Raw genomic sequence first — 21612 nt, 5'->3', positions numbered from 1 at the left:
GTGTGTGTGTGTGTGTGTGTGTGTGTGTGTGTGTGTGTGTGTGTGTGTGTGTGTCCTATGATTGTAATTTTGGATGTCATACCTTATACTTGCCAAGTTGCTGAGATCCGGGAACAGTTTTGGTTATTAATTTTACCACGTAAAAGGTTTAGTGACGTTGCTATGTTTTCTGATCTCAGTAATTGCTTTGGTAAGTACAATGTTATTATACTGTGTCATCTCATCAACTGATGAGATGGACAAAGCTAAGAACGCAAGTTACGGCTAATGGAATTATCCTTTAGGTTCTCTGGGCATAGAGTTGGTTTTTTATGATTACATGGACTGCAGTAAAAATACTACCATACCCCAAGACTGTTTTCACAGGTTTAGTAAACTGATCCTGAACTTAAAATCAGTGGCATTCCACTTTAATAAATAAAGATGCCCTCAATATATTATTTCCTGATATCAAAGTTTTCTTCCAATACTCAACTCTAAATTAAAGTGAAAGTGAAACGTGTCATCAAGCAGCTGGACCACTGTATGATAAACTAAATGTTGTGAAAACCCAAGATATTTAGATTAAGGTGGATACAGTGCATCAGTGTCAAATTCCCTTCAATACTTTGATTATGATCTTATTCAAGTCAAACAAATATCTATGTTTATATGAGTTCTGTCTGAGTGGATTCTGTCTCCCCCACAGCTCAGGCCATTGAGCAGCGACTGATGAAGATCGACCACACCGCCATCCACCCACACCTGCTGGACATGAAGATCGGTCAGGGCAAATACACCCAGGGATTCTTCCCCAAACTGCAGGCTGACGTGCTCAACACGGGGCCGACCAATAACAAGTGAGTTGACTTCAACCTTTGACTGAAATACAAACATGAAACAGCAAATGAAGTCAGCACTTAACAACAAGATTTTATAGACTGGCTGGGCTTCATTTGTCATGCTTAAGTCTTTGACTGAAAATCCTCAATTTATATATATTCATTGATTATTCTGTCTCTGTCTATCTGTTCATCGGGCTGTCTGTCTGTAGGAAAACTCCAAAGATTTGATGGAAAAAAAGGATAGTGATGAAAGAAAAAAAATCTTTTTTTAATACGTAAATGAATAGTTTTAGGAACTACTGTATGCTCATTTATCAATTAAAAAGTATGACCTTCATTGGACAGCAGAGACATGACAGGAGAAAAAAAGAGAGAGATAGGGAATGACATGCAGCAAAGGTCCCCTGTAGAACGGAAACCAGGGATGTGGTTTATAGATAGATAGATAGATATTTATTGATCCCAATAAAATGGGAAATTACAGTGTTACAGCATCAAAATCAGTCGCACAGCACAGAATATGAAATAACAAGAAGAATAAAATACAATAACAAATATTATGGCCAGTCCTTCAGCCTCTGGTTTACTTACTTTTTACTTGTTCTCCCTGCCACCAATTTTTATGCTACCTAGGCTAACCACATCCATACTCCAGCTATGTACCTTCCACACAGGCATGAGTTTGAGTCTTCTCGTATGTCTCTTAGAAAAAAAAATAAAGTTTAAAATATGATTAATTGTTGAACAAACAGGCAAACAGATGGCTCATGAAGAAAGCAATGATTTGATATCCTCCTCTTGTATTAGGCTCAGAAGTAGACAGTTTCTGTGAATGGCAATGTGTTAATAATTTCTATTTGAAAGGACTTTTAAATATAACAATATAATAATATATAAATAATGATTACGTATTGTTGGAACTGCAGGTGGTCTCATAGGACGGCAACAGCTCAACGAAAGAAAGACCGTCACAGACAACAAACAGAGCATCTGGCCCTTGACAACGACCTGAAAGAGGTAGAAAAATCCCAACCAAGCCGTTACCTGCCCTCTGAATATGTTACCTCCTCTGATCTTTAACATTATGTAGTGTAAAAGCATGGCTTTATTTTCTCTGTGTGTCTTATGGCGTCATTTTTTGTTTGTTTCTGTTTGAGCCTTCTTTGTTTATTTTGGAGACTTCATGTGCATGCTGCCTTCTGTTTTCTTTTCCATTCTTCTCTTTTTGTTTCTGTCCCCCTCTGTCTGCTCGTGTGTCCTGTGCCTGTCGATTGGGGGAACCCCTCTTCCTCCTCCTCATCAGCAGGGCTGTCTGGTTTTGCAGAACTCCATGGCGTTTTGGGAGTGGGACAAAGCGTCCCCTCCGCCTATCAAACCGCCTAAAAAATCTGCCTCTGCGTCCTGCCTGGTATGTGGAGGAGCTGCTGGTGTTGTGGACTTATGCTTTCAGACCCCTCCACCCCTACCTCTACCTTTTTATACTCTCACTGAAGCAGCAGCAGTTCTGTTTGCATTACCTGGATAATCCTGCTCTGATATGGTGTAAAGAGAGGAAACCGTAACCATTGAGGCTTATATCACTGAATTACATGGATTACATGCATGCATTACTTTTCTGTCAAACCCTAGTGCTCAAGTAGGCAAGCTTAATCCACCACTACCAATAAAAACCAGCACTATATAGAGAGATCATAACTGAATTTACATCCATCTTAGTGTCTTAGGCGCAGGTGCATTTGCTATTTAAATTACAGGAAATTGACAACGTCAGGCTTAAACTAGCAAAGACTCTCAGCGAAATTGACTGATTTCAACCTAAAATGTCACTATGTGAAAAGGCCCTTAGACAGTTTCTGAGCTGAAGACCAAACAATAACCAAAGCAGGGCAGATGAAAAGTTCTTATTTCAAGGACACAGTTTGAGATGTGAAACATTGGTGAAAATAATTCCTTCCGTAATGGCATCAGTGGAAACCCAGCTCACCTCCCAACACTCCCCAAAACACTCCTCTCCTGTGTCACACCCTTTCCTCTTAACGCAAAAACACGTACATCCTTTGAAGTGTTGATTTTCATAGCTTGTCACTTTAAAAAGAATGGCAACTACTGATTAAAAGCGTATTTAAAAAAAAAAAATGCAAATGGAAGCGTGTGTGTGTGCACTGAGGTTTAATGACTAAACCTTTAGCCTGTGTGCATTAAAACTATCCAACATTTCTCTTAAATACCGGATTGTTAAAGAGGGTATGTTCTCCGGAGCTCACAAATTGGTTCTGTTTGATCTTCAGAAATACATGCAGGAGGCCCGCAGCCTGGGGAAGAACCTTCGACAGCCCAAACTGTCTGATCTGTCTCCCGCTGTCATCGCCCAGACCAACTGGAAGTTTGTGGAGGGGCTGCTCAAGGAGTGTCGCATGAAGGTGATAAATACAAGCACAGTGTGTCAGTCTACCTAGAGACCCACTGCTATTCATTAGTACAGTCATTCACCGACCTCTTGAAACTCTTCCCCAGTCACACACATGTTCTGAGTGGTCTCTCATGAATAATGCATGCAGTGAGAGACAAAGCTCAGTACTCATGTTGCAGCACCATTAGATGTCATAAATGTCTCCTTTAAGTTTTGGTAACATCAGACTAAAAAAATGTCCCATCTTAGAAACAAAAATATGTTGAGCATTATTTATAGCAGCCCCTAACGAGGCCAGTCACTTTAAACAAGCATTGACATCAGACCATTGACTGCAAAATTAGTGCACAGACTAACTAACAGACCTCTTCCCTCTCGTCTAAAATCGTCACATCCGCAACCAGAATGGCTGCGCCCATAACGGCAAATTTGACAACTCATAGCAGCCAGATCTCCGCTAACCAATGGGTGACGTCACACATGCTCTGTCCATTGATATACAGTCTATGAATCAAAGCCAGATCAAACATATATTGTAATTGGAACCAAAGACACTTAATTGTGGTCAATATAAATCCCCCTTTCAATTTTACTGATAAAAGAAGTATTTCTATCTATCCATTTTGTGGGTCAATTTTTCAAAATAAGTGAGTTTGGAATAGAATAGGATATATTTACTTTCAACCGTGTGTGTGTGTGTGTGTGTGTGTGTGTGTGTGTGTGTGTGTGTGTGTGTGTGTGTGTGTGTGTTCAGACAAAGCGTATGCTGGTGGAGAAGATGGGCCGGGAGGCGGTGGAGCTGGGCCATGGTGACGCCAACATCACCGGACTGGAAGAAAACACTCTGATCGCCAGCCTGTGTGACCTGCTGGAGAGGATCTGGAGCCATGGGCTGCAGGTCAAACAGGTCAGCAAACACACACACTTTCTCTTACACACATTTATAAAAGCAATCGGATGGCACACACCCACCTTTACAATTAATCAGGGTTGAATGACCAAATTGGATATTGAGGGTAAGAGGTTATTGCCTGATAAATCTACTTTATGTGTGTATAATCTTTTCCTTCATCAGTTAGCTGTTCTTTGTGTGTGCATTGTGATTTGTGACACACACTTCGCACTTCTCAGGGGAAGTCGGCCCTGTGGTCCCACCTGCTGCACTACCAGGCCCGAGAGGAGAAGCTGGATCAGTCAGAGTCGCCAGGTAACACACACACACACACACACACACACACGCACACTAGAGCTGTCAGTCTTCTTCTATAATACCATTGAAATTTAATTTATTAGTTTTATATTCAAATATTAAGTAAGTAATTAATAAGTTCAATAGTGTTAGCCGCGGTGCTAACGGCATTGATAACTAAGCCAAACGGTGCTGTGGGTACTATTTTAGTCATCAGACGTGACATGACAAAACATTTTGTTTTCATATGCGGGTGGCCAAGTTGAGAAGACGGAGATTAGCTAATGTTAGCCATTACATTTATAAAAATATATATCACATTTGAAAAGTAATTTCATCATTTGAGTAGTATTGTTTGTTGTTTTTTTAGTTTTTTTTACTATGCAAATTGTATTCGACTTTAGGAATTTGTTCCAACAGTCCTAACACATACACAATCCTGCATTGTCGAACACACATTTCTGATTGTAACAAAGCCATCATATCCTGTATTTCTTTTTAACAGTGTCACAAGTTCCTGAGAGGAGAAAGTCTGACTCTTTCATAGCGATGCCGTCTCTACGTGTGTCACTGATACAGGATATGAGGTAATTTGTTATTTAATTACATAAACAACTAAACAAAGAGATTGTATGTACTGTAGTATTTATTTCCTATGTGCAATAACTGTATTTCAGTTACTCTAACGCTACAAACGCTTTCTGACACCACAGAAACCAAGAACTCTCTTCTTCTAAAGCTGCGTTTTTGCACTGAACATTTAGTAAATTACAGGAAATGTAATTGCATTTCATGATATGTAATTTGTCAATCAAAACTGCCAAACAAATGTGAAGATTTGCTGGCTCCACTCAACACCACTTGCCATTTTTAGGATTTAGCAATAGTTGTTTTGTACCACCTGGAGTTAAAACACTGAAGACCACTGATTGGTCATAGAGAACTGTCACTTGCGTGACACGGGCACAAACCCGACATTTTTTAATAGCCAATAGACCCAGATTTTTTTTAAACGCCAGCTCGAAAAACGAAACCATACACTATGCTGTTCAATTGACAAAGTGCAGACATTCTCTGCCAGAACAGTTTCACGTGGCTGCAATGGAAAACTAAAAGAAAAGCACTGGTACCAATAAAGTAAGTTGAGTTGACCGCCAAACAGCGGAAATGTACCGTATGCCAAATACGCTGGATAGACTTCCGCTATTTCTGGGGTTCCTTGATATACTTTAGAAAACCCTGCTTCCCCAGGTGTTGTGGGAACGCAATTTGGAAATGAAGGAATCACGTCTAATCAAGTTTGTTTATATAGCCCAAAATCATCAGACTTTGCTTTTGAGCCCAGATTTAAGTAGAAGAAATTCAATACAAAACCATTTAAGAGTGACATGGAAAATACCAAGAGGAACCTTGCAACACTTGATGAATGAAGATCACATGAAGAAAAAAAACAGTGTATAAAAGGCCCCATTACCTTGTAGCCCACGTTGTGGCTCCGTAGCAGACGTTTTTTTTTTTTTTAAATATGGGCTTACTATTGTGTCATAACCACGCGACTTACTGTCGCACAGTGGAATCACCGTATACTACAGGACAAGCTTGCAGACAGTTTGGACTTCCATCAGCTGTTTAGGTTTAATTACTAATGTTAACTAGCATGTTAGTTAAAAATAAATAGCCTGTGTCTATGTTATCTTCTAACATATACCTACGCTCGCCATCTCTGCTGATTGGGAATGTTTGAGATTTCTCTTGCACAGCTACCAAAAGACTTTTAACTTTCAGAAAGGTTGCTCACAACACATCTACGTCTTCAAGCTCTGCAAAGGTGAAGTGACGAGCAACTCAAGTTGTTTTTTTTCTCACTCCATACTCTCTTGAATGTAGGATAGAAGACTTAGAAGAGGATTATTGCTTTCATTATATTTCATATCACACGATATCTTCCACGAGCAAAAAGTAAAAAAATATGCGGCGATGTTTGTTGCGGTAGTGGCATGTGACCGCGGTAACCGTCAGAGTCCTACTGCTCATACACACACTAACTGAAGTCAAAGTAGAAAAGGCAGGTTAATTAAAGTGGTCAGACCAAAAGCTAAATTTCAGTAGTTCACTCAACCCCTGAGAGTCTATCATCTATCATCTATCTCCTGTCCCTCCATTGTCTGTCTCCTCAGGCATATCCAGAGTATGTCAGAGATAAAGACAGATGTGGGACGAGCGAGGGCCTGGATCCGTCTTTCCCTTGAGAAGAAGCTGCTCTCTCAACACCTCAAACAGCTGCTGTCTCGACAAGCCTTAACCAAGTGAGCACACATGATCATCCCCACTCATACACATACACTCCATTTGTGCTTTTGATAGGTGAGATTGATGCAAACTAGGATTATTTCATGTTCCAATAGATAGGTTTTTGTAAATACACCAATGTGAAAATACAAAAAAATGTTTTATCAAAGGTGTGAAGACATACAGTAGCTATTTTTTGCATTAAAGCTCATAATTGTGTTTCTTATGTAGGTGCTAATTCTTCTACCTCATGGAAAATGGCTGCTCTTTATCAGACCAGACATGTATTTGCCAAACCAACTAATTTGTCTTCATATTTATTAGTCTTTTCTCATCTGAAAGTGAAAACATTGCATCCTTATGACTAGAAATAGGCAGGGCAGAACCATATTCTTTTTTTTTTTACAATATGTTTTTAATATAAGTTTACTTGAATAGTGAAAATATGTGGCTATCCATTACTAGCACCTGACTCAACATGAAAATGTATCCAAACACAAGACTGACAACGAAAACTAAGATGTAAAGACAGTGGAGTTATTCTTAAGTAATATTGTGCTGTCTTTGAACCTGACCTGGCTGTGCTGTGCTGTGCTGTGCCATGTTGTCTACAGGAAGCTGTACAAACGCTACGCGTTCCTGCGCTGTGAGGAGGAGAAGGAGCAGTTCCTCTTCCACCTGCTCTCTCTCAACGCTGTCGACTACTTCTGCTTCACTAGTGTCTTCACCACCATCGGTGAGTTCTGCACATGCCCTCTGACCTCTATTCAATCATAGTTAAGCTTCACAAAGCTCAACTCTGATTCATAGCAAAAAGGCTGACCAGGGGTCTCATTTATAAAACTGAGGATCCTTACTAAAAGTGTGCGTACGCCCAAAAGCCAAAAATGGCATACACCAAACAAAATAATGCACATCTGTAAATGTTCTGTTTACAAATCACAGATTACCTACAAGTGTGTGTAAGGGAATCAGCCTCTTGTCCCGCCCTGTACAAGCCCATTTTTAACCATAAATAGTCAATGCAATGCACCTTGTGAATGCTGATAATTAAGTTAATGACCCTGGCAGTTGTTCTTTTATGACGCTGAATCATTATGAATCATGACGACTTGCGGAGAAAAAGCAAAAAAATAGCTGCAAATTGAATTATAATTACAGCCAATTCTTGCACATTATATTTCTATAAAACACTTAGCTGTAAACAGTTGGTTGCAAGGGCCTGTATTTGGACGGGGATGGCACAGGATGGCATGGTTCTGGCACGTTGCTGTCTCTACTGGACCCAATTTAGTACATACTGTAGATATAAGAGCGCAGCTTAAGGGAATTTAAATCATCACAATAGCCGGTCATTGTTATGGTACCTGAAGTCTCTGTCTCTCCTGATTCTTCCACTTGGAGTTAGTCCTCCTGCAGAGCCAGTATTTTTATTTACAAAAATTTGTGATTCTTAACACCTTGCCAAAAGCACAGCATCGACTATATCCCCCACACAGAGATACAATTTGAAGACAAAAGTGTACAAGGCACACACACTTTTCTTCATGCAGGATTGTCACCAACAGTATTAAAGCTCGGCCCGATAATAAGGACATTATTTGCGTGAGAGCTAAACGGCTGTATTTTCAGACTTGGATATTTGATTATATAGTATAGTACAGTAGGAAAGACATTTAGTTATTTCTAGTTTAGTTATGTTCTACTGCTATTTAATGTTAGGGTATAGTAGCTCTGCAATACAATGGATAACATGTAGATGTTAAAAAAAGCGCTTTGAGCAGTTGTTAAGACTGGAAAAGCGCTATATAAATACAGCACATTTACATTTACATAACGTGTGAATGTAGTGAAGTTGATGAGTAAAATGATAGCAGTATTCAGGAAAAGGACAAAACAATGAAAACAAGTTGTAGTTTAAAATATGAAAAGTAGCCTCATTGACTCCTGTCAGCAACTATAAACCACCTCATCCCATCTGTATAATGTCTAAAGATTTCTATATTTCTCTTCCCGCTTGTTCCTCTCTGAGTTTTTTGGTGTCAGCTGTGAGATAGATGAATGTGGATCAATGGCTGTTATACTACAATATATTATTCAACACCCATACCAGTTCTGCCTCATTCAGATAAATGAACACACACTGTACATGCAGACTGTGCGTGTCTGCAGTCAGTGATACTGTGATCTGTTATTCTGTTGGCTTTCTGCTGCAGTGTTTGCCCTCAATATGCAATTTCATAATTAAACAGTTAGATAACCCACTTTGAGTCTAATTAGCATCTTAGTGTTTATTCCTCTGTTCTGGTGCTGACGTGGTGTTCGCCCCTGCAGTGATCCCGTATCGAGTTGTCATTATTCCCATCAAGAAGCTGAGCAACGCCATGACCACCTCCAACCCCTGGGTGTGTGCGTCAGGAGAGTTGGGAGACTCGGGCATCATGCAGATCCCCAAGAATGTCCTGGAGATGACCTTTGATGTGAGTATTGTGACCTTTGACCTCTCCCACACTGGGCACACAGCCAGTCACTCTGAGTGCAGATGGGTGCTGCTGAGCATGTTCTTCAGTTACACTCTCGGTTTACCTCCATGTCACTGCAACACCATCGCTACTTCATTAAGTTCCTATTTATTACAAGACAGTCTCGCTATCATGTATCTCGTGTGGAGATCCTGTGGAGGCGCTAAACTTTAGCCGCAGAGAAGTGTCTCAGGAAAATAGTCATAAAACGCCACATACAATTAATTGAAAGTAAGTTAACTGTTCACACAATATTCAAATGAGCTGGATACATATCTTCTATCATCTTGTGTACTACATCCATAGAAATCCCCACTAATCAGTCCCAAAACATCCCAGTTAGAGAATAACGTCCGTGAACATATTTTACGTACATCTTTACAATCATTCCCTGAAAGAACCAAGCAGGCCTGCCTTGTTGACATGGCATTTTCAGCATGTAGCGTTAGAGCAAAGTCTGTTGTTTATTTCCTAATGTACTTTAAAAGACCGCCCTATTAGGTCACACACTGACCTGTTCTATCGCTAATGCCGAATGTTTTCCCAAAACTAACTTAATAATAAAAAACTGAATAAAGGCGGTAAAAGACATCTATTACAGTTTACATCCTGAATTCCTGCTTCGAATCTGCCCTTCCACACTTACTGTACTTGTGCTCACACATTAATATAAAAGACTTCAATTTGACCTGCAAATAAAGAGGTTTAGATAATCTGGATAAACTATTGCTTTTTTTACAATCTGTGTGACTATCTGCGTGCTCGTCAGACTTCATTGTGTAAAGATCACCGTGTTAGTTGTTAACACAGTGACTTTCACACTTAGTTGTAAATAACAGGAATTACCTTTTAAATCTAAATGAGATAAACATTAAATGAGCTATGGGCAGGCAGGAGCTGTTTTCATTTTTAATTTCCTTTATCAAAATTTAAACTATACTGTATGCACATTAATTAGAATACTGAAATGATTGAACTAGGCTATTTTCCGAACATTGAGCTGACCAGCCCAGGTAATGTTTACAGAGCCATAAACCCAGTCCCCATTTGCTTCAGACTTTCTGCCGTCCTCCTCACTCTGCATGTCTGTCCGGGTTATGTTTTCATTCTGTTTGCATGACGGATGATGTTCTTGTTTTGGTTCTGAGTTTGCCACACCACCATTTTGATTGTCCGTCCTTTTTGTCTTAACAAGTGTTTCCATCTCCCTCAGTCTGCTTTCAGGCCTCACACGCACATCTCCGCCTTGTTCAAGGTTAGAAGCCCCTGCTCCCGTTTCATCCATCTCCCATTATCTCCTGTCTCTTTGAAATGCTTCTGTTTCAGTTGTCCGTAGCCTGTTTCCCCTAAGGGCATGGTTGTCACGTTTAATTTGGATTGGGTCATAGTTGGTAGACCCAATCTACCCAATTGGTAGTTTTCTTAATAGAACACCACCTTTACCTTTACAGTCAGACTCTAAATGCTGCTCTGTTTTAAAATTGTAGTCTGTAATGATTAGCACCGCTTAAAACTCAAAGAGAATGGACCTTTTTCACAGCAGACATTTTTGACTAGTCATAGTCAAAATTCATAGGAGGAAAGTAATAGGAAAAAGCACAGCTGAAGTTGATAACCTTAACAGCTCAATTCCAATCACGTGTCACGGTAAGCTATTTCAGTGAGTCAGCATTCACAACACCAGGACCTCCCCTAAGTGGAGTTCAGTGTCTTCAACACTTCAACATGGGACTCCAGAGCCAGAGGTCGAACACCAAACTTCCAATTGGCAGGCGACCGCTCTACCACTGAGCCACAGCCGCGCCATTAATGGATATGAATGCACCTGTGCTTTTCCTACTATGACATGTCAACATGTCTGCCGTGAAAAATGTCTACCGGGTTAAATAGAGACCTGTAAACTAAGTCTAAGTTGACAATGTTACTTTGGAAACTAAGTGTGGAGGCCCACAATAATAATGGAGTCGCCCCATGAAAAAGGATTAAGGATTCAATTTGACTACTTCTCATTTCCATGGAGTCCATGAATGAAGCAGGGAAAAAAGATACATGTACAAACTGTATAAATAACATAAAATTATACTACTAGCCTAAAAATTATACTACTATTATCATATTATATTATTATACAACTAACAAATAAGACACAGTGAAACATAATCAGTCTGGAAGTAGGCACAGTTCTATTCATGCAGTAACCAGCAGTAACAGTTCTCAAATAGTGCTGTATGGTGTTTGTACACTGATAAAGTATATAAATTAGGAAATAGGATATTGCAAGATGATATTATTTCAATCTGAAGTAGATTTTCTCTTTGCTGTGTGTGTGTGTGTGTGTGTGTTTAGTGTCAGAACCTGGGGAAGCTGACCACGGTGCAGCTGGGCCATGATAACGCTGGCCTACTGGCTAAATGGCTGGTGGACTGTGTGATGGTTCGCAATGAGATCACAGGACATACCTATAGGTGAGTGTCATTCCAGAAGTCCTTTTTTTCTGGTTTCCATAGAAAGCTTTTTGCAAAGCTTTCAACCAACCCCCAAGGCAACTGAGCAAACTCTGTTTACTGATGAAGTTGAGTTTTAGGAGGTTGCCGAGGCAGTCACATCCTCTTAAACACACAGTCTGCCATTTTAACTACCAAACTCAATCCATGCTCATTTGTTTTCCAGACTCTGGCATTTGAGTTAGTCACCAAGCTATCAATGATCCCCAGTAATGTCTCAAATATATATGTACTGTATATGTACAAAATTAGAAAAAGTCTATGTCAAGTTCTTTTTTTTAAATGCCCTAATCCAGAAACCTTTAACTTCCTTTTGAAGTTTTTGTAGTTTTCAAAAATATACACAGTACGTGAATATGAAGCATGCCATAATTAAGGGTCAAAGATTGAACTGCTTTTTTTAAGTAAAAGCAGGGAGAGACAGCAGGGACGTGGAGGAAAATAAAAGAGAAACAAATATCAACCAATAACACAAAAACAGATCCATCTGAAGCCCTCAGCGCTTTGTTGTATCTACCCACAGGTTCCCCTGTGGTCGGTGGCTTGGTAAGGGCGTGGACGATGGGAGCTTGGAGAGGGTCCTGATTGGTGAGCTGGTGGTGCCCAGCGGAGAGGAGGATTCTGGAAGAGGCTGCCGTACACCCCCGCTGCAGCGCTCGCCATCCCAGAGCAGACGCATCAGCATTACGTCACTGTCTGGAAGAGGATATAGTCAGTATCTGTCAGGGCAGGGGCTGGTCACATCTCTGGAAATGAATTCTAGTTATTGACACACTCTGATTTGTAATAGTGGACTTCCTGTAGAGATGAGGAAAAAAACAATCAGGGCAAGACAACAAAAAAAGAATGACCTGTTAAATGATATTTTCAGTATTTTTGTAGTGGAGTGGGAACGCAGTTGTTTTAGAAAAATAACTTTTGTCTGTGTAGTTATTTTCAGGAAACTTCCTGGCTTTACCTTAGAGGTCTGTATAACTCACTAATGTAAATTATACAGAACTGTAAGCTAAAGCATCACTCTTCACCAACATACATGCCGTTTCAGTATGGAGTCCAGTTTATATGCCTGGCCCCTGCAGTCTACAGTCCATGTCGAAGTGTCCTTTGAACCCAAATCAGTGTGTGAATGTGCATCTGATGCACAGGGGGCACCTTGTATGGCATATAAATTTATTGATACAAATTCTAAACAGGAGTGGTCTAGCATTTTTCAAGTGGCACAAGCTTTCTCTCTGCAAGGAATGAAATGATGGAGGAAAATTATTAAATCATCGGGCTAAAAGTGATCAAAAAAGAATATAATGAGTCTACAATTATTGGAATTAACGTGTTAATACCAAGGACACCACCTCATTGTGAGTGTAACACTGTAATCAAGCAGTTAGGTGATGCTCATAATGTTGGATTATCTTCTCTGTGCATATAGTATATCAATGTAGCTGTTTTCTGGATTCCAGAACCAACTTCAGCCCAAATCCAAGAGGCTATTGGGGAGTCCGTGAACAACATCATCAAACACTTCCACAAGCCAGAGAAAGAGGTTAGCAACTGTTCTCATTCTCAGCTGTGTCTGAATTCCTTTGCTGATAATGAATGAGCTATGAGTGATATGATAACCACTGCTATACTTCTCTGAACCCTTCCAATCACTAAACTCTCTCTGTCTCTATCCACTGACTGTGTTCATAATGGCAGAGTCAGTAAAGTGCTGCTCTAATGGCAGTCCTACTGCCACAGCAGAGGAAACCGATGTACTAATAGCTCAGGACGCACTTTCAAATGCCCTCTGTCAGAGTGGAGAGTGATGCAGGGGTATGGAAATCAGCAACAGTGAAACCAGTTCTCTCTAACCTCTAACTGTTTTCTGTTGCAGCAGGCTGCTGCAAACAGAGAAAAAGCTCTAAAAACACACGACCTACTCAGCAGCAGACACATTTAGAGACTAGCTGGTGAACTTTTAGCAGAAGAATGTCGGACTTTATTCATCAGATAGACACTATCCGACACCATATGAATGACAATGTTGACCTGTAACTGCTGGATGTGGTAATAAGCATCTGTCTGCTCAAGTTTCAACTTTGTGACTTGTTTTCACACAGTCACACTAGTTTTTTTTTTTTTTAGACCTAGCATTATTTAAATGGCCCTGAACACTCACTCGTGTTTTGAGTTAATCTGGCTGATTAGACCTCTTCCCAGTGGGTTCTTCCTTGTGGTTGTGTATAGACTGATTGATTGACATCTTCCTGAGTCTCCTGTTAGTTTTGTTGCATCTGTTAGGGCGGGACAAATGACAGTATTGGTAGAAAAGAGTTGTGGGGCTTTAAAGTCCATTTTTGAACTCGGTGGTCTTCTGTTATCTGTGTTCATGCATTGACGTTTGGTCTCCTGGTTGTCTGGATGCAGAGAGGCAGCCTGACTGTCCTGCTGTGTGGAGAGAACAGTTTGGTGGCGGCTCTAGAACAGTTCTTCAATCATGGCTTCAAGTCTGCCCGGCTCTTCCAGAAGACTGTGTTTGTGTGGGACTTTGTGGGTAAGTGTGGATTGTCAGTGCCCTCTGCTGCTGATAAGAGACAGTATTTAATGTGGCCCATTTTAGGTGATTAATGGAGAAATAATGTGTTCATTTAGTCAGAAATTGTGAGATTTTGTTTCACTTAAAAATCAAAAAATCGAAAGATTTGATTGAGCTTTATCTTTTACATTTTGTTATTAGACAGTTTTGCCACTGGTGCATGTCTGCTTCAATTTTCAGACATATTTGTAAAAAGTGAAGGCGTTGAATCAATGAAGTATCACTGAACAGTATGTTTCTTTTAGGACAAAACAAACGTGTGCAAAGTAACTGTATATGCTCCAAGCTGAGTGTTTTGTTTTCCTCCTCCCCTCCCCCTGCAGAGAAGGCTGTTGCCTACATGGAGTCAGCAGACCAGATGGGAGACCTTCAGGAGACCGCGGAGCCCTTGGGGATGACCTGTCAATCACTCTGTCACTACGTCAACTCGATCAACTCCACCCCCAGGAACATCGGCAAAGATGGGAAGTTCCAGCTGCTGGTCTGCCTTGGAGCCAGGTTAGTTTACATCAGCCATTTTGGACATGTCTGATTTATAATTCTGTACTGTATAGTAATCACAATAAGCATGGGTTACGTTAATGAACATCAGAAACTCTAATATTAAAAGGTTTACACACAAACAAGTCATGACAACTTCTGTTAGATGTATGGTCATTTATTAACACATTTAGTCAACAGAGAGTTCTAATATGGGATAAGACAAGGATACATGTGTTTTATTAACATAAATTCTATTTAGACGTATGTCTAAGCATATACAATTTTCCAAATTTTCTGAAACTCATCAGGGACAACAGAACAGACCAAAATCCCTTATGATAACAGGAACACTAGGTCAATGCGCTTTGAGCAGTTGTTAAGACTGGAAAAGTGCTATATAAATACAGCACATTTACATTTACATTTTATTTACATTTATGGTAAGAAGCTGTCTGAGAAACTAAGTTTTCAGTTTTTCTCTGTAGATTTCATGGCAGAAGACAGTCTGAGAGCCTCACTATTTGTTGCTTGGCAGAGGCGTGGAACAGACGGACTCTTATGGAATAGAGATTTTCCTTAGCTAGGATGTTGTATTGACTCCATTCTACTTTAACGGTGTAAATGTTTTGATAACCTGATGCTCCTGCCACTGGTGTAGAAACCTTGTCTTACTGTTTGTTCTGCAGAGACCGTCTGCTGCCCCAGTGGCTCCCCCTGCTGGTGGAGTGCCCACTGATCTTGCGGATGTACGAGGACACGGCCCTGCTCAGAGACCGCTCCACTGTCAATACCCTCATCGGAGTCCTGGAGACGATCCATGACTTCCCTATCACACTGGAAGCTTCGCTGGTCAAAGGCATCGACCTTTAGCACAAGGAGAGATCACTGGGTTGCACCTCCGCTCTACATTTTCCTCTAAAACTTCCCCTCGCTTCCACCAACTTCACCCACTCTTCCACTTTAAGCCCATTGGCTCTGGGGTTAGACACAGGACCTGGGAAGGAGGACGTGAGAGACAAGTAATGAAAACTGAAGACATGTTTGGTTTCCAAAGCAATACTTCATGTGTGAAGGCAAGACTTTGGTTCAGCTATAAGTTTGGATGCAGTATTATTACCCCACCTGTGGCTCCTAAATACCCTTTTTAATTCAATTACAGCTAGTGCTTAATCATGTTTTATTTCATGAACCATGCTGTAAATCCCAATTACTTGACAAATTTCTACAACGTACTATTCTTTTGAGGTTAATTGCATTTCAGGCAGCTATTGGTTTCACTACTAACATAAGGCTTGCTGTAAGGCCACCCCCTGGCTCTAAGCTTTAAGCCCATTTCATGCCGGAGATGTAAATCTTTAAAAACAGCGTGCAAATATATATAGTATTAAGGAAAAAAATGATTATTTATCATTTTTTCCTAAGCTAAGTAATTTCCTAACACGACTTGTCACTGTAGTTTTATCAAACATTACTCAAACAAAAGGAAATTAATCCACATTTGGTGCTCCGGTGAGTTTTATTTTTATTTTATACTGGTGTGTTGCAATAGTTTTTGGAAAATAATGGAGCTCTATTGCACAGAGGAAGAATATTATCAAATACTTGTTAGAAGGCTCAATCCATTGCATGTGATTGATGACTACAAGAAAAATATAAAATATCAGAAAACTTATTCATTTAAATACCCCAACATGTAATGCTAATATAAAATCTAACCAAAAAAAAAAGAGCAAGCTAATTTGTCATAATTTACTGAAATGAACTTAAACAGTGACTGCCTTGAGGGGAGAAAATCAAACAAAAAAATGTTAAGTATGCTTTGAAAATTGCTGCCAGTAATATACTACTGTAAATATGGGGTGAAATACTGCTTGCTAGGGGGTTTCTTTAAGGTTTTAGTAGCAGCAGATGTTTTTCATGTGCGCTTGCTGTGTAGCTTAGCCTGCTTTTGGTAGGTACACCTAGAAAAACAAATAGATTCACTTTTCTCGCCTGCCATCCTCAGACTCTAGTTAGCATTAGCATGAGCTAGCAAGTCTGGTGATGTGGAAAGAAGTGACGACCTCAGGAAGAGACTGAGCGATCAGTGACACACTGGAACAAGGGTTATGATAAAGATCTGTTCGGCATTTACTTACTTTCACACAGTGCAGTGTTATGGAGTCCTCAATTCTCCATTGCTCTCTCTTTAAAGTTGCTGGACTTGTGTTGGCCTGGAACCTGGGGCTTCATAGACATTCCCAATGAAGAGTGTGTGTTTGTCAAAGGGTTCGCCAATATCCTCACTTCAATAATAATAAAAATGTTCAACTGGATAAACCAAATTCAAACTCCACGTACTAGCTTTCTCTAGGGTTTCAACAGCATTGTGGAAAAAAGCTAGTAAGTGGACCTCAAGTTAAGATTATTTAATCAAATTTCTATTTGCAAGGTCACAAAAAGGAAGTTTTACACAAGCAATAGTTCCTTTTTCTAAATGTTGTGTAGGATCACTGGAAAACAAACGCTATCAGTAGAGAGGTTGGAGTGATCAGCCACTTGCAGTATGGTCTACTAGTAAAAAAAAAAATGTTGAGTGAATCCTTCCATTGATCTAGATTCAGTATTATAATACACCATTCATGTCCACTTTCTGACTTTGCTGCCCTGTGTGTTGAAAATCAAACAGGAAAGAATAGTGCATTTGTTGCAATTTGTTGGAATATTATCAGGTAATACAATATTTGGTTCACAAGTTGACATTTACTGCACTTTTTTTCTTGTTTTATTGTTGGCACATGGACATGTATTGTTGGTTTAGGTCTCTTAATGGGATTTGTTGACAATATGAAATATATAGAATAATAGCCTTTTAAATTGATCCATTAGATATCAATGTGTGATGTTACAAGCTATCTGTCAACTTTCAGTTCCCATATTACATGAATGCAATATGACCTCTGTCATAAAGGGAGGAACATGATCTTCATATTTTTTTCTACTTTAGCAATAGCCAACAGAAGAGATGGGTGGATAACTCTTTATTTTTTATTTTTATTCAGACGAATTTTAACTTGTGCTGCATGAGAGATTTTGCCGCTGTTGTAACTTACCCCCGTCTGAATGAATCCTTTCTGATGGTGTAAATATTCTCATTAGTACATGTTGTCTTTAGACTGAGCTGTATTTATCGTGACCCTCTCTAATGAATTCTAGATGGAAGATGAGTTTTGAGGAAACAAGAAGTGGACATCGTTGCAAACCCAGTTCCCTGTAGTATTTCGCTGTCTCCAGTATTAAGTCTGTGAAGGACCCAAAGCCTATAATGGTTTGTTTGGAATGTCTTGATTTCACGTATTTATTTTTTAATTTAATGTTTATCCATTGCAGGCTTACAGCAGCACTGGTATTTTAAGGTTCATAAAGCCTGTGGAATAACTGGAAACATTTGTGTTTAAAGCGGTAACCACTATTTCTTTTTCATGTGTTTTTAACCGTGTGTTCTCTTGCTGCTGTGTCCCTAATGCCTCACCTACAGGACTATCCACAGTTCCAAAGCACATTAACAGATTCCTCTGTCTTGTCCTGGATTTGTTTGTGTACAAACTCTTTGCTGATGGCTACAGGGCAGATTTCTGGTGGAATAGATTGAGATTCCTCCTTAGACTACTGCACACTTTGCTTAAGTCACAACCCTAAACAGCCATGAGAGCAGTGCATCAGACAACTAGTGTCATGGCTGTGTTGGACTGACTTCTTTGTTATATTTATTATGCCTATTAAATAAAAACACCATGTGTGTGAAAGCTGTCAGTGTGTGTGTCCATTTATTAGTAATTGTGAGAAAAAAAGCCAAGAGGATCTTCTTACTGGCAAACATATTTACCAAAGGCATTTTTTGGAATCAACTTAACTTTTATTTTTACTAGTTAAATTAAAATGTCTAATTTTCATTTCATTTAATTGCATGGAGGTCTGGGACGGTGATAACCAAGGTTTTGGTGTTCCCTCTTCAAAAAGGGAGACCAGAGGGTGTGTGCTAATTACAGGGGTATCACACTTCTCAGCCTCCCTGGTCAAGTCTACTCCAAGGTGCTGGAAAGGAAGGTTCGGCCGATAGTCAAATCTCTGATTGAAGAGGAACAATGCGGATTCTGTCCTGGTCATGGAACAACGGATCAGATCTTCACTCTCAGGAGACGGCATATGAACAGGTCCGCAGGGAGATACTGTGAGAGGTGCTGCGAGAGTATGGGTCGGGGGTGGGTCCCTTCTCAGGGCCATCCAATCTCTGTATAACCAAAGCTAGAGCTGTGTCCGGGTTCTCAGCAGTAAGTCAGACTTGTTCGAGGTGAGGGTTGGCCTCCGCCAGGACCGCGCTTTGTCACCAATCCTGTGCGATATTTATGGACAGGATATCAAGGCGTAGTCGGGTTGAGGAGGGCTTGGAGTTTGGTGGGCTCAGGATCTCATCGCTGCTTTTTTTCAAATGATGTGGTCCTGATGGCATCATGTAACAGTCAGCCCTCACTGATTCGGTTGGCAGCCGAGTGTGAAGCAGCTGGGATGCGGATCAGCACCTCTAAATCTGAGGCCATGGTTCTCAGCAGGAAACAGATGGAGTGCCTTCTTCAGATAAAGAATGAGTTCTTACCCTAAGTCAAGGAGTTTAAAATACCTTGGAGTCTTGTTCGCGAGTGAGGGGACCATGGAGCCTGAAATTGGTCAAAGAATTGGAGCAGCGGGTGCTGTATTAAGTTCGTTATATCGCTCCATTGTGATGAGAAGAGTGCTGAGCCGGAAGGCAAAGCTCTCGATCTACCGGTTAGTGTTTGTTCCTACCCTCACCTATGGTCATGAAGGCTTGGCCATGACCGAAAAGACGAGATCCAGGGTACAAGCAGCCGAAATGGGTTTCCCCAGGAGGGGGTCTGGTGTCTCCCTTAGAGATAGGGTGAGAAGCTCGGTCATCCGAGAGGAGCTCGGAGTAGAGCCGCTGCTCCTTCGCGTTGAAAGACGCCAATTGAGGTGGTTCGGGCATCTGGTAAGGATGTCTCCTGGGAGCCTCCCTAGGGAGGTGTTCCAGGCACATCCAGCTGGGAGGAGGCATCGGGGAAGACCCAGGACTAAGTGGAGGGATTATATCTTCAACCTGGCCTGTGAATGCCTCGGGATCCCCCAGTCGGAGCACGTTGTTCTGTGGCCATGAGAGCTCAGTGTACTTAAAAGTTAGTCATTGCTTTATTGTAAGACTCAAGGTCCATTTAAAAACAAAGACATACTACAGCACAATAAAAAGACAGACACAAATTAAAAAGAGCTATACTAGTGTTGGTACTGGTGATTAGGATTAGTGCTGTAGGTTGTATAATGATGGAATTCACAAGAAGCATTCCAGACGACAGATGAATTTGTACATCAAATTCCTCAGTAAAGCAGATATAATGCAAAGAGCAACACACACTAACTGGAAGAATTTACAGTGGACGCTAAAATGATGCACACAATTAATTGAGAAACAGACTAAGTTTATGTTAACCGGTTATAACCTTAATAGTTAAGTTGTTGAGCTGGTAGTCTCAGAACCAAAAAAGCAGCTTAATATACTGGAAGGTTTTTCTGACATAACTTATAAAATGAAATTAATCTATCACTTTGCTTAATTTATTTATCAGTTAACAATAAAGTGCTGCCAGTTCTGTCATTGCAGAAAGGCTCATTATACATTTTGAAATATTATTTCACCAAGCTGCTGATTTATCTCCTTCCATCAGTTCCATTCTCACACAGTTAATCAGGACTTTTTGTTTACTCTGCAACTTTGTTTCCTCTGCAACGGAAATGACCTCCAATGTCCTCCAACCGGGCACGGTGGCTAGAGCAGCTAGCATCGAGCCAAAAGACAGAATAGAGAGCTTTGGTAAACGCCACAGATAAAAGGCAAGCTAACAATGCTGGTAGAGGCAGAGCAATAACAGTCTGCTAGGGAATAGTATGTTGAACCATTGGTCAGAGTATTGCAGGTAAGGAGTTACATAAATCACCAGACAAAGGACAATTCTTATTTTTACTTAGTTGCAATAAACTTCAATCAACTGATATGATCCCAAATAATAGTCCAACAAAACAAGTTTATACAATGACAATGCAATAGTGTCAACTTAATTACCACTATCTGAACAGTCCTAAATTAACAAATATCACCTGTGTTGTTTACAAAGAAGAAAGCCAATAAGAAAGTCATAAGAATAACTTGCAGAGGACTCAATCTGATGCACACTCCTCACCCGAGAATGCTGGCAGGTGGGATTGTTAGTGTCCAGGCCAGGAGGCTCTGAGGTTGAGAAGTATCAACACATCACAGGGTGCCAGGCAGTAAACTCCCAACTCATTCAGAGCAGACTCTGGTGAAGGATCCCCTGCACCTGCCCATTCGCTTGCTTCATCCTCTGACTCTTTTAGAAGATTCTTCAGCAGAATAGCAGACCCCACGTTAAGACACAAGATTATACACGCCTCCTTAACACTGTGGAGAGAAAGTTATCAGTTAAACGTGGGCTCTTAGTCTTCAATTGACTTTTTATCTATCATGTAATCAAGAATATAATAAAACTAAAGGGAGACTTGGCATACAGCCCGATCCGGTTGGGGAGAGTTCTAGCCTGTCCAAGGCTCCTCTCTTTACCTTGTCTCTCTTGGTTATGCTTTGATAAAGCTTATAGTTAGGGCATATAATTGAATATTGTAAGGGAGAGTAAGGCAGCGTCCGCCTTTCCCGGCCCACCTGCTTCTCGTCAGAGTTGTCAGATTTATCTATCATATAATCAAGAATATAAT

General features: G+C 40.4%; 2 protein-coding genes across 7 annotated transcripts in view; one reads left to right on the top strand and one right to left on the bottom strand.

The window, feature by feature from the left end:
* The window catches only part of LOC117938695 (DENN domain-containing protein 5B-like), a 77728-nt gene extending 61580 nt beyond the window's left edge, over positions 1-16148 (top strand). For 2 of the 6 annotated variants that reach the window (XM_034863477.1, XM_034863475.1), the window contains 17 exons: positions 689-839; positions 1751-1841; positions 2128-2232; positions 3113-3244; positions 3989-4141; positions 4366-4441; positions 4929-5010; positions 6601-6729; positions 7327-7448; positions 9047-9192; positions 10448-10489; positions 11581-11699; positions 12262-12449; positions 13196-13278; positions 14145-14271; positions 14637-14811; positions 15483-16148. In XM_034863477.1, coding sequence (XP_034719368.1) covers positions 689-839; positions 1751-1841; positions 2128-2232; positions 3113-3244; positions 3989-4141; positions 4366-4441; positions 4929-5010; positions 6601-6729; positions 7327-7448; positions 9047-9192; positions 10448-10489; positions 11581-11699; positions 12262-12449; positions 13196-13278; positions 14145-14271; positions 14637-14811; positions 15483-15666 — 2105 coding nt within the window. In that variant the 3' untranslated portion in view covers positions 15667-16148. The remainder of the gene's footprint in view (positions 1-688; positions 840-1750; positions 1842-2127; positions 2233-3112; positions 3245-3988; positions 4142-4365; positions 4442-4928; positions 5011-6600; positions 6730-7326; positions 7449-9046; positions 9193-10447; positions 10490-11580; positions 11700-12261; positions 12450-13195; positions 13279-14144; positions 14272-14636; positions 14812-15482) is intronic. The other 4 variants (XM_034863480.1, XM_034863479.1, XM_034863476.1 and 1 more) reach the window with 3 other exon arrangements.
* Positions 16149-20844: 4696 nt separating this feature from the next.
* rint1 (RAD50 interactor 1) overlaps positions 20845-21612 on the bottom strand; it is a 22328-nt gene continuing 21560 nt past the window's right edge. The window contains exon 15 of the mRNA XM_034863915.1: positions 20845-21301. Coding sequence (XP_034719806.1) covers positions 21088-21301 — 214 coding nt within the window. The 3' untranslated portion in view covers positions 20845-21087. The remainder of the gene's footprint in view (positions 21302-21612) is intronic.

The sequence above is a fragment of the Etheostoma cragini genome, chromosome 23 (assembly GCF_013103735.1).
Source record: "Etheostoma cragini isolate CJK2018 chromosome 23, CSU_Ecrag_1.0, whole genome shotgun sequence".
NCBI lineage: Eukaryota > Metazoa > Chordata > Actinopteri > Perciformes > Percidae > Etheostoma > Etheostoma cragini.
The sequence above is the reverse complement of the archived record's forward strand: the minus strand, read 5'-3'. Positions and strand labels throughout refer to the sequence as shown.